We start from the raw sequence: 13,011 nt of genomic DNA, 5'->3' as shown, positions 1-13,011 counted from the left end.
GACGGAGAAGAACACCCCTTGGTCTTGGAAGGGAATTTGAACCTTCTTGCTTGGAGGATATCAGGAATTCAAGAAGATATTCTGATCTTTCAAGAGAAGCTAAAAGCCTATTGGAGGATTCATGGGCTCCAGGTACAAGAAAAAGATACAAGGGCATATGGAGAAAATGGTCTTGTTGGTGCCTGGAGAGGGATTTGGATCCCGTACTTTGCCCTCTTCAACAAATAGCTAACTACCTTGCTCACCTCTTTGATTTGGGTCTTTCCTTTAGAACTATTAATTGCTATAGATCTGCAATTTCCTCAGGTCACGCCCTCATTAATAACCTTGCCATTGTTAATTGTATGAAATGTTATGAAAACAAAATTTCAAATTTTAGAGATGTAAATTCGGATCAACTTCTTTTATCCTATGTTAAACCTTTTAAACCTGTAAGCTCAGCCACCCTTGCCAGGTGGATAAGGACGATCATGCATGAAGCTGGTATTGACCTTTCTAAATTTGGAGCTCACTCCTCTAGGGGTGCAATGGCTAGTAAAGTATTCTGGGCAGGAGGCTCCCTGCCCGAAATACTTAAAGCAGCAGATTGGTCTAATGCAGCTACCTTTTCTAGGTTTTATTTGAGACCTATTGAGCATGTTAGCAGTGTGATTCTACATGGCTTTAAACATGCATAATGGTAGCCTCCGGTCTTGTAATGAAATGACGATTCTCCAATTATTATGCTGAGAGAATCTTGATTTCATTAAAGACAAACGGAGGCTAACATTATCCCACCCTCTTCTCCCTGAAGAAGTTTGGGTTCAACTCATATTTACATTTTGTATTAATATTTCTTCACTGATTTTTTTAGATTATTTTTTAATACATTACTTTAATAGTCATTATATTTTTCACTATACTCTGTACCTTTTTATCTTCAGATAACAATAATAAAGACTAATTGGATTTTTTGGGAGTTTCTTCAAGTTGTTCAGCTGTGTCATCGCAGCCCACGAGGAAGATGAGAGCCTACTCAGTCCACTCATCATATTGTCAACGTTCTATTTTATTGTGATGTATTAACGTTCTTTAAAGGGTTGCATGTTTGGGCAGCAAATAAAAGTATTTGCATAATAATAGCCTCCGTTTGTCTTTAATGAAATCAAGATTCTCTCAGCATAATAATTGGAGAATCGTCATTTCCACCCACAAACTATGCATATTTTTTCCAAAGGTTTGGAAAGGTTGAGAAATGTAAATTGCGAGGGGGAAAAAAAACTTAACTGAAGATTTATCCAGCAAAAAATAAAATGTATTGGGTACGGAATTCTTTTGCTACGTCTCATCTTGCAGTAATTTTTGCACGTAGGCATGTTTTTTAAAATGTCACAACATTCACAAAGTGTGAAGTTTATAAACTTAGTTGGCAACATTTTAAATTTCTCCCATTTCTAAGTCTAAGGCAAAACTGGTAAAGACCACCATTAACTCGGAGTATAGTGCACCTGAATTATGAAGAACACTCATAGAATAGCCACAAACCATCCACATTCTGACAATAATTAAACATTATGAACTTTAATTTGGTTATGAGATTTATTTATTTTAGGGATTCAGACATTCTGTCTACGGATAAAGGAAAATGTTACTTACCATGTAAGCATCTGTTCTTGGCATGTAGAGCTGTAGAGTCACATGGTTTGCATACTCCTGCCATCTAGTGTTGGGTCCGGATGTTTTCAAGTTGTTTTTCTTCTAAGAAGTTGTTCCAGTCACAAGGTAAGGTGATTCCTCCTTTCAGGGACAGTGCACATGGGCATCGACTCCACTGTTAGATTTTTTTCCCCGCAGAGGGTGAGAATGGAGTTAGTAAGTGTAGAATGGAGATGTCCATGCATATGTATGTAAAGTAAGAAACTGCAGCAACTATAGGTGCTTGGGGAGGCGGGTGGGCGCATGTGAATCTACAGCTCTACATGCCAAGAACAGTTGCTTACTGGGTGAGTAACATTATCCGTTCGAGGCATGTGAGCTGTAGATCACATACTTTGCATAGACTATATAGCCGTATACCCCCAAAGCGGTGGCTAACCTGTAGCTGTTGCAGTTGTTCGAAGAAGTGTTTTAAGTACTGTGGGGCCTACATTAGCTTGTTGCCTTGCTAACATCTACACAATAGGGCTTGGTAAATGTGTGCGGTGTAGACCATGTTGCTGCTTTACAGGTGTCAGCTAGGGGAATATTCCTTAAGAAGGCAATAGTAGCCCATATTTTGCGAGTGGAATGCGCTCTTGGGGGTATTATTAAGTTCTTTTTACTTTCACATAACATGTCTGGATACATTACACGATCCATCTTGCAATGCTGGATTTAGATATGGGACTGCCTTTGTGTGGTGGTGAAAAAGCGACAAAAAGCGGTTTTGTTTTGCGAGGTTCTTTTGTCCTTGCCACATAATATAGTAGAGCTCTTCTAACATCTAGTGTGTGTAGAGCTCGTTCTGCTACAGAATCAAGTTGAGGAAAGAACACGGGTAACTCAACTGACTGATATGAAAAACAGTAACTAATCTAGGAAGAAATTTGGGATTGGTTCGAAGAAACACTCTGTCTTTGTGAAGCTGAAAAAAAGGTTCTTGTATAGTTAATGCCTGAAGTTCACCAACTCACCTTAGTGAAGTAATTGCAATGAGAAAAGCTACCTTCTATGAGAGAAATTGTAATTGACACCTGTGCATTGGTTCAAAAGGTGGACCCATTAGCCTTGTAAGGACTATGTTTAAGTTCCATACTGGTGCAGGTGGGACTCTTGGTTTTATCACCCTTTTTAATCCTTCCATAAAGGCTTTAATCACTGGTACTGTGAATAGAGATAAGTGTTGTCTGTTTTGTAAGTATGCAGCTACTGCTGCTAGATGTAAGCGAATGGATGTATAGGCTAGGATAGATTGCTGTACATGTAACAGGTAACAGATAACAGATGAATGTTTTGCACAGAAGCATCAAGAGGATTGATATTGTTGTAATAGATAACAAACGGTTTCCATTTTGCTTCATAACAACCTAGCCTAGTAGTATGTTTTCCAGCCTCTTTTAGGATATTCATACAGTCTGGTGGTAATTGCAAATAACCAAATTCCATGACTTCTGGAGCCAAATTGGCCGGTGGAGTTCTTTGGGATATGGATGTCCGATTTCCCCATAGCTCTGAGTGAGGAGACTGGAGTTGAGATGCTGCTTTTGGTGTGGAACTACTGAGAGCTCCAGCAAGGTGGTGAACCGAGGTTGACGTGCCCATGTGGGAGCTATGAGAATCAGTTTGAGGGATGTTTGTCTGAGTTGCGGAACTACCAACGGAATGAGTGGGAGAGACGGAAAAGCGTAGGCAAATATCCCTGACCCGGAGGCGAAGCTTGGGCATTTTGCGTTTTGAGCCGTGGCGAACAGGTTTATGTGAGGAAATCCACATTCTTGAAAATACGGGAGGAGGATTTGGGGATGAAGTTCCCACTCACGGATTCGCTTTCTCGGTCTGTTGAGAAGATTTGCAATCTTATTGTTTACTCCTGGAAGAAGTTCTGCCCGGAGATAAATCTTGTGGTGTATAGCCCATTTCCAAATGGCTTGTGCTAGGCGTGACAGTTGGAGAGAGCGTGTCCCCCCGTTTCTGTATTTAGTACATAGCTGTCATGTTGTCTGTGCGGACTAGTACAGCTTTGCCTATGAGGTGAATTTGAAAATCTCTGAGGGCTAGAAACACTGCTAGTATCCCTAGGTGATTTATATTGAGACTCTTGTACTTTATAATCCACAACCCTTGGATTGTGTGATTTTGTAGGTGAGCACCCCAACCAGTGAGCGATGCGTCTGCTGTTAGCACTGTCTGTGGAACAGAGTCGATAAAAGGCTGACCTCTCGATACATTTTGTGGATTCCACTACTGCAGAGAGCGATGGGTGCGGCCAGCAACCAATACTAGATTGGTCAACTGACCATGCGACTGGTTCCACTGACCTGCTAAACATTCTTGAAAGGGACGCATGTTCAGTCTTGCGTGGGGAACAATTACGATGCAAGACGCCATCATTCCTAGCAGTTGCATGAATACTCTTGCTGGTAATGATTGGTTGGGCTGAAACGGAGTGAAAAGAGACTGAATACTGAGAATTCTGGCTCTATTGGGAGAGGCTTCTTTCAGTGAAGAGGTGTGGCTCAGCGGCCAGGGTGCCTGACTCCGGAACACAGGGTTCACGGTTCGATCCCCGGAAGCAGGTTAGCCGAGCACCATGTGACTCTGGGCAATAGCTCGCTTAATCTTCCCGACGGCCCCCAGCACCGGGACACCTCTCCGGAGGTAGCTGTGCGCTTTACAAATGCTGGTATTTCTTTTATTCCATTGTCTATGGTGGCTCCCAGATAGGTTTGTGTGTTGGAAGGCTGTAGACAAGACTAACACGTTCCCTGTAAACTCTAGTTGCTGTAATAAGTGTATCGTTGTTTGAGTGTGTTCGAGACACTTTTGTTAAGTGTTGGCTTTGATGAACCAGTTGTCTAGGTATGGGAAGACATGGATATGCTGTCTTCTCAGATGAGCTGGGAGTAGGTGTGACTCCAAACGGTAGTACTTTGTACTTTGAATTGGTAGTGATGACCCGCTATCATGAATCTGAGGTATTTGCGATATGCAGGATGAATTGGAATGTGGAAATATGCGTCCCTTAGGTCTATAGTAGACATAAAGTCGCCCTGCTGTAGAAGTGGGAGCACTTGTTGGAGCGTCACCATATGGAAATGCTCTGACAGTATGTAATGATTTAGTTCTCTGAGGTCCAGAATAGGTCTCAAGGAGCTGTCCTTTTTGGAAATTAGAAAATACAGGGAGTACACACCTGACACCTGATATTGTAACAGTACAAGCTCTATGGCTCCTTTCAGCAAGAGAGACTCGACTTCCTATTTGAGCAGATGTATATCTTCTGGTGACATTTTGTGAGATCAGCGTGGAATGTTTGGAGGATTATTGGGAAACTCCAGACAATAACCATGTTGGATAATTCTGAACACCCATTTGTCTGAAGGTATGGATTGCCAAATGGGGAGAAATTGTAGAAGACGCCCCCAACAGGTGTTAAATGATCTGGGGGAAGTGTAGGCAAGTCACTGCTTGTTAGGGAAGGGGGAATTACGTGATGTGGAACCTTTGCCCCTACCTTTGCTGTTATTACCTCTGTATCCTCCTCTAAAGAAGCCTCTTGAGGCAGCAGTATTATCTGAGGACGTGGTCTTGGACCCCCCACGACAGAAGGAGCACTAAAAGGAGCTGCGATTAGAAAGACTGCAGGGCTCCCACTGACTTAGCCACTTCCATATCTTTCTTCATTTTCTCCAATGATTTATCTACTTCAGGCCCAAAGAGTTGCTCTTTGTCAAATGGAGTATTTAAAATGGATTGTTGGACTCCTGGATTAAAACCAGAAATCCTCAACCATGCGTGCCTCCTCAGTGATACACTAATGTTGATCTCTCTAGCTGCGGTGTCAGCAGCATCTAAAGCACACCTAATAGAGGAATTAAAGATGAGCTGTCCTTGTTGCACTAAATCTCGAGCTTTAGCTTTGTGATCATCTGGGAGACATTGGAGCAATTGCACCATTTCGTCCCAGAGTGCTCTATTATACCTGGCTAGTAGGGCCTGGGTGTTGGCAATGCACCAATGATTCGCTACTTGGGCGTCTACTCTTTTACCAGAGGCGTCAAACAATTTTGACTCTTTGTCTGGAGGGGGTGTGTATTGGTCAGTTTACGGGCATTTGAGACAACCAGAGTCTAGTGGTAACTCTCCTTTAATAAAAGCTGGATCAGACGGAGCAGACATCATTTTTGTCTATTCTGGGGGTGACAGTAGGAGCACGAGCCGGGTCTTTGAAGATATCATCGGCAGGTCTCATCATGCCTTTGAGCATAGGAAGAGTGTGACTAGACCGTTGTGTGTTATTCAGTGTTTCAAATAAGAAATCTTCCTCCAGGGATTCCTTGTGTTATTGAATCCCATGATATTCTGCAGCTCTAGCAAGTAATTCTAGATATCCTACATTGTCATCAGGGGGGAATGCTTTGTAGGGCAAAAGTCTGGGTCATTGTCTGTGGGTGAATCAGTGTTGTAGTCTTTCCAGGGATCTACCGGTAAAATGTTATCCCCGCCATCTCCATCATCATCGTTGTCATCGGGTTGTGGTGGTGGAGAATTAGTTGGTGTAATAAGTAAATGTTCCAATGGTGGGGAAGGTGGTGTAGGGGAATGTAGTGGAGGAGGAGGAGAGGGGTTAGGGCCGACATTCTTCCTCATCAAACAAATGTGATAATGTGTGTCCTCTGACTCAGGTTTGCGCTTCTGAGGCAGTTTAGTAAGAACATGTCCTGTATCAGGATTAATATAAAGTTCCTTTTGTTTTTCGGTCTGATTTGGGAGGTGGAACTTAGAAAATCGGATCCTGCATCTTCGGAGGAACATTTTCCAGTTTTGGCACCGAGGATTTCGATGCAGGGGTGGAATGACATTTCGGAGCAGAAGATTTCGGTTACGGAGCCGTCTTTGATTTTGGTGTCAAGGGTTTCGAATCCGAAGCAGTTTTTGGCTTCGAGTCTGAAGGTTTCAGCTCAGTGGCTGACTTTGGCCGACTCGATCCTGAGCCCGAAGGCTTAGCGACGTGTTTCGTGCGTCAGAAACATCTTCCCAGTGCCGACCGTGGCCCGAAGGCGGGGGTGGAACCACTAGGTCTAAGTTGATTTTTGGGGCAAGGGGTTTTCGGTACTCACAGGACATTGACCTTGCAGTATGTCGTCTTCCATCTCGGAACCCAATTCCGGAATAGATACAAGTTATTCCTGTTTTTCTTCGGCCCCTTGTGCATCAAACTCCTCTTGCTTGGATCCTTCATCGAAGATGTCCGGCGTGAATTCGATGTTTTGGCTTTTCATTTCACAACTTAGAGCCTGACTATCGCAGAGCATTTTCTTTGATCGAAACGATCTGCACATGTTGCAGTCCTGTTTGTTGTGCTCCGGAGATAGGCACAGGTTGCACACTTCATGAGAGTTGGTGCGCGGATACTTCACGTGGCACAGAGGACAGAATTTGAATGGAGTCCGTTCCATCAACTGCGGGGTGGACCGAAGCGGTTAGGCCCAATGGCCGACAGAAACAATACGCGGAGCAGTGGGATACGCGTTTAAAACAATAACGACGCAGGTATAGTGGACTGCACACAGAGGGGAACCCAAAGAACGGTTTTAAACCGTTATTCGGGTTCCTCAGCAATACGTGTCCGAACCCGATGGCGGTAAAAAAAACAATCTAACAATGGAATCGATGCCCATGCGCACTATCACCGAAAGGAGGAATCACCTTACCGTGTGACTGGAAAGACTTCTTCGAAGAAAAACAACTTGCAAACATCCGGACCCAACACTAGATGGCAGTAGTATAAAAAGCATGTGATCTTAGGCTCACACGCCTCGAAAATTAAGTTTCCAGTGCAAGTCATCGCAGGCGACAGCAACCAATATGCTGTCATTCGATATTAACCAGAGATTAATGTCAACACAAAGGTCAAGTATTAGTTTTTACTGATGTATTCGTACCATACACAATGTTAAATATGTAAATTACATATTTATTTATAGTGTTTTGCAACACACTAACATATCACAGTTGAAGAATATTCTTCAGAGGCAATGACTTATTCAACTAAAAACAGTTTAAAGAGACAAATGAAAACCTACTGAATCCCTAGGGGCACCACCTAAAAAGTAAATACTGAATTCGGCATGAAACTCTTTTGGTCTTTACCTCCTCGTTGTACTCCATGACATGCTTCTTAATCTTCGATGAATCTACCCATGTTACAAAGTCTTCCATGTTTCTAAGGATAACAGAGAAAGAGTTTAGCTAGACAGTCCTTAATTGTTCAATTTGTTTAGAGCAAAGTATTTCTAATCACATTATAACAACTAGGCACTGAGAAAAAGTACATGGCATTTGTTTGTGGTTAACAAGTACATGATTACATTTCAGGCAGATATATTATCAATCATCCAGTTATTTTTAACAGAAGACAAAATTGTCATTTGTGTAGGGCACAGCGGTCATTGGTCTGCCCCCACATCACTGCTACCTTGTTCAAAGAATTGTACTTTCCATTTTTGCTGGGAAATGCATGATGTCAATAGTCCTAAATGGAAGAGTTGGTGTCTGGCATGATGGCTAGAGGTGCTCTCTAGATACTTGATTCAGCTTTTATGTGAGGAGAGTCACAGAAAAGTTTGTTAGATTGAAGAGGCAATATATTTTTCATATGTTGTGATAACCCAGCGACTGCAGGTGTTGGACTTGGCCCTTTTTGGCAGGTTCACCCCTGAACTTTTTTGCCTTAAGCTCTGACATGGTGGTAGTGGCTTTAGGCCTCTGGGCACTTTAGCACTGTGGCCCAGTGTAAAGTGCGTGTGCTCTCTGAGTGCGAGTGGTGAGATTGGCCTGACCTCCCATAGGAATGCATGGGGGATATGTGTGTCCATGGTAATTCTTGGTATGAGGGGAGTGCAGGGTCGAGTTTAGTATGTATGAAATCGTGAGAATGAATGCTGCGCAATGGTATGCGCAGATCCGTTATGACTATATGGGAAATACCACTTTTAGAAGTTGGCATTTCTGTGTGCTGTGAATTGCATGTCTGGCTTGTGATTGACAGGAGCTGAGAGGGCTGGGGAATTCCAGGAGCCAGGATGGGTCTGCCCGGTGGTGAATAGGGAGATCTGCATGTAGATGGGAGGGAGGAGATGCACCTGGGACCTGAATAGGGCTGTGCCTTCCCTCCACGATGCTGGCTCCACCTCCTGTGGTGCGTCGGATGTCCCTGGCCTGTCCTGTGAAACGGAGAGAGGAGCTGAGCAAAACAAAGTGCTCAACAGCTCCCCTGAACCAGTTGTATCTGGTTCCCCCAAGCCCTACACTTTGAGACAAAGGAAAATGCTGTATAAAAGAAGGGGCTGTGACCCCATGAAAATGTTCTGCTCTTGGATCCTGACAGAGGAGGGCTTGCTGCTGGTGGGGCCCAGGAGGGACCGCCATGGGGACGGCCTCCCTGCTGGAGGGCCCTGTGTGCTGGCCCCTACATTGCCCCCAGATGCCTCCAGGACTTTTTGGACCTTTTGCTTGTTCTTTGACTTTGCCTGATGCTGCTTCCTTGCGCCTGGGAGCGCGGAGATTTGGCTCCAAAAGGAGCCCTGGAGCTTTGCAGCGCTGAGCTGCATATTGCCCTGAGGGAATTCCCAGCCTAGGGATTCCCCCATCGATGCTGAAAATGGCGGGTGCCCAACACGCATTCCTTGGGAGCTTCGCGGATGCCCACCCCGCTTATTTGCCGTCCCGGCGGGTGCCCACCCCGCCAGTATCTTTATTTAAACTAGCGGGAGCCCACCCCGCTTTATCTTTATTTTAATTGGAGGGTGCCCACCCCGCTGTTTTGCGCTTTCGCGGGTGCCCACCCAGCTTCATAGAGAGATCACCGCCACGGCCCGAGCCGCACATCGAATCCCTTCCGGACCGCTGCCCAGCGCGACCCGGAAGGCAGGCAAGGCTGTGACGTCGTGGGCGGGGCTTCTGGGACGGAAGGGAAACAGACTTTTATAAAGTTTTTATTAAGTTTCATGTAAAGTTTCATGTAAATACACACACATCCCCGCCGCCCAATGACTGGGCGATAGCGAAGATCAGAAGGAAGTACCACCAACAGCCCATCAATCTCAGTCTAGACCCACATCCAATGTCCCACGAAGTATCCACATTACCCTGCTGCCCGCCATACATGTACCATCCAATGCAACAGAGTGGAACAACAGACCCCCCATCCTCCCGCTCAAAAACTTCCCCAACAAAGCCCCTCCCCAGCCACCCTCCCAAGCATGTCGCCAGCCACTAAGTTATACAATAGAACAGCTATGCCTCGCAGACCACCTCCCAAGCTCCCCACCACACGGGATACAGCAATGAGTCGGACAAGAACATCCGGAAAAATCACCTATCCTGATCCCATGAGCCCAGGAGTCTCCCCCCGCTCCGCACTCCCTCCTGCGGTAAAGAGTCGCTCAAGTGCCCCCTGCCACGTCCCTCTCCTCAGGAACCTCCTCATCATCTTCTGGAGGATGTTTGAGCAGCTCCAGGAGTGCCACCCATGCTTGCGCCATTTCCTGAGATTTCTCACTGCCACTACGCTGGGCCAAGTGTAACCTATAGTTCCCTTCACTCTCTGCCCACTTCACCATCTCCCTGTTCCAGCGCACCAAACTAGGACCCTGCCTCGCCTTCCAATGGGAAGTAAGTTCTCGCTTAGCCAGGATCAACCCCAGGTCTATAAACCGGCTAGCAACTCTAGTCTTGGTGGTGTGTGGAAACCAATGCAACAAGCAGAGTCCAGGCGACATCACTAGCTCTCTCTCGGTCACAGTCAGTAGGGCAGTCATCACCTCCCGCCAAAAGTCTCCCACCCGCGGGCAGTTCCAGAGCACGTGTAGAAGGTTCGCCCCGCCCTGGGCACAACGGGGGCAATCACCGGACCCCCACTCAGCAAGTTTACTGGGGGTGAGGTAAGCCCTATGTAAGATATAAAATTGAATGAGTTGGAACCGTGCGTTCTGAGAACATTTCCACGGCCGCTCCACAATCGCCTCTCAAGCCTTTTCTACAATGGGTTCCCCTAGATCCCCCTCCCACTTGAGACGCAGCGCCGTCAGCGGTTTGCGCATGTCACTAGTGATCCGACGATAAAGGCAGGTCACCGCTTTAAAAGTACCCACCGCCATCATATTACATATTGGCAAGCGAGAGATGTATCTGGTTCCACCAGCCCACTGCGCCAATGCTTCCTAATAGCTGCAGACAGAGCAGCATGCAAGAGAAAGTCCCCCCGCGGGAGATCATGGCGCTCACAGAGGTCCTGAAAGGGAAGAAGACCACCGTCCTCATTGAGATCACCTATGGCCGTGACTCCCGCTTCCTACCAGGCCAGCAGCTGGCTCCAGTCTCCCCCATGAGGCAACACCTCGCACATCCGCAGCGGGATCTCAGGAGCATAAGGGGTCCCCCCCATGTGCCCTCCTGACCAGTCGCGCCTAGCATTGTCGTATCGTCCCCAATTCCGGCGGCAGCATAGCACCTCCCAGTGGCGCCCGTAGCAGCACGCAGGACAGGAGGTGCCAACTCGGGTCCGACCCATCCTGTTCCTCCGGTCGCCTAATGTGACCCGCCACCCATTTCATGAACCACTGAAGTTGCGCAGCATGATAGTAAGCCTCAAAGACCGGCAACGCAAGGCCCCCCTCCGCCCTGGGCCTCTGCAGGGTAGCTAACGCCACCCTCCTTCGGCCAGTTCCCCAAAGAAACCCCGTAATCAAAGTGTTCAGCTGAGTGAAGAGTGTGCTCGGAATGCAGACGGTGAGGGTCCCAAAATAATAAAGAAACCGAGGCAAGATGATAATTTTCACCAAAGCAACCCTACCAGCCAGCGACAACGGAAGGGTCCCCCAAAAATCAAAGCAGGACTTCACCCCCTGCACTGCCCGCCCCACGTTACCCTCCAGCAGGTCCGCGGGATCATGATAAATTTGTGGCCCCAAATATGGTAAACACTGGGACTTCCACAAGACATCCCCTACCCTTGACCCGTCCGGAACAGACAGGACTTATTCCAATTCACCCTGAGGCCCGCCACCCTCCCCAAGGTCTCCAGCAAGTCTTGCGCTCCTCGTAACGCATCCCCAGTATCTGGCAGAAACATAAGGAGATCATCTGCATACATCGCTATGTGGTGTACTCTTCCCTCCACTACGAGCCCTGGGAAATACCGCCTTGACCTGGAGTGCGCCGCCATGGGTTCTATTGCCAGGGCAAACAATAGAAGGGGATAGCGGGCAGCCCGGTCTTGTTCCCCGAGCGACAATGCAGGTGTCAGAAATCAGACCCCCCGTCCGTACCCGTGCAGTGGAAGCACTGTAAAGCAGTGCCGTCCACTGCACGAAGTTTTCTCCCAATCTGAACTCTCGCAACACATTAAAAAGGTAGGACCACTCCAGGCTATCGAAAGCTTTTTCGATATCAACCACAAAAATACAAGCTTCTTCCTTGTCATAGGAGTTGGACCCCATAATGCGCAGGAGTCTGCGGACATTCTTTGCAGTATAGCGGGAGGGAATAAACCCAGCTTGGTCCGCATGGACCAATGCAGTCATATGAGGCATCAAACGACTGGCCAAGATGCTGCTTAAGATCTTGTAATCGAGATTGAGCATCGCTAAGGGCCTATAGGATGAACGATCCCAGGCAGGCTTGCCCGACTTGAGGAGTGGGGACTATGAGAGCCTCTCGTTTTTAAGTAGGGAGGACACCTTCCCGACGCGCCGTGTTATAGAGCGCCACCAAATGGGGAGCAAGAGCATCCGTGTAAGCTGCATAAAATTCCCCGGCGTTTTGTTCCTGGCAATGCGCTTTATGGCACTCCGTACCTCACCCACTTCAATATCGCGGCCCAGCACCTCGGCGGCGGCAGCCTCCAGTCATGGCAACTCCGCCTTAGGCAAGAAGTCCTCATCACCCGGCGCCCCAGGCCCCAACCTACTTCGATATAACTCCGCATAATAATGCAGAAAACAAGTATTAATGCGCTTCTGGGTGAGAAATGCCTCCCCTCCTGGCCCCCTCAGCTCCAGTATCTGTGTGCCCCTACGCGCCGGGTTAGCCAGCCAAGATAACAACGCCCCCATGAATGAATCGCATGAATCGTATGTCGTCGAGTCATGGTGTGCATCCCCCTAAAGTTCCACGATATACACTTAATACCTACGGTGGCAGCCATAACACAGCACTGTAATCACTGCTCAGTCCACCTCCTGCTGCGACATGCTTGACCCCACCCTCCCCTCCCCCTACCCCAGCATCCCAACTCCCCGAACTCCCACACCCCAGGACAGGCACCCTAAA

At 47.1% G+C, this 13,011-nt stretch overlaps 1 protein-coding gene across 1 annotated transcript in view; it reads right to left on the bottom strand.

Annotated features, from left to right (window-relative positions):
- Positions 1-13,011, bottom strand: part of IMP3 (IMP U3 small nucleolar ribonucleoprotein 3) — a 125,836-nt gene that overhangs the window by 26,636 nt on the left and 86,189 nt on the right. Inside the window, exon 6 of the mRNA XM_085654811.1 lies at positions 7,831-7,903. Within this exon, the coding sequence (XP_085510937.1) occupies positions 7,831-7,903 (73 nt within the window). The remainder of the gene's footprint in view (positions 1-7,830; positions 7,904-13,011) is intronic.

This window comes from Triturus cristatus, chromosome 4_1 (assembly GCF_964204655.1).
Source record: "Triturus cristatus chromosome 4_1, aTriCri1.1, whole genome shotgun sequence".
NCBI lineage: Eukaryota > Metazoa > Chordata > Amphibia > Caudata > Salamandridae > Triturus > Triturus cristatus.
This window is presented reverse-complemented; position numbering and strand designations above follow the sequence as displayed.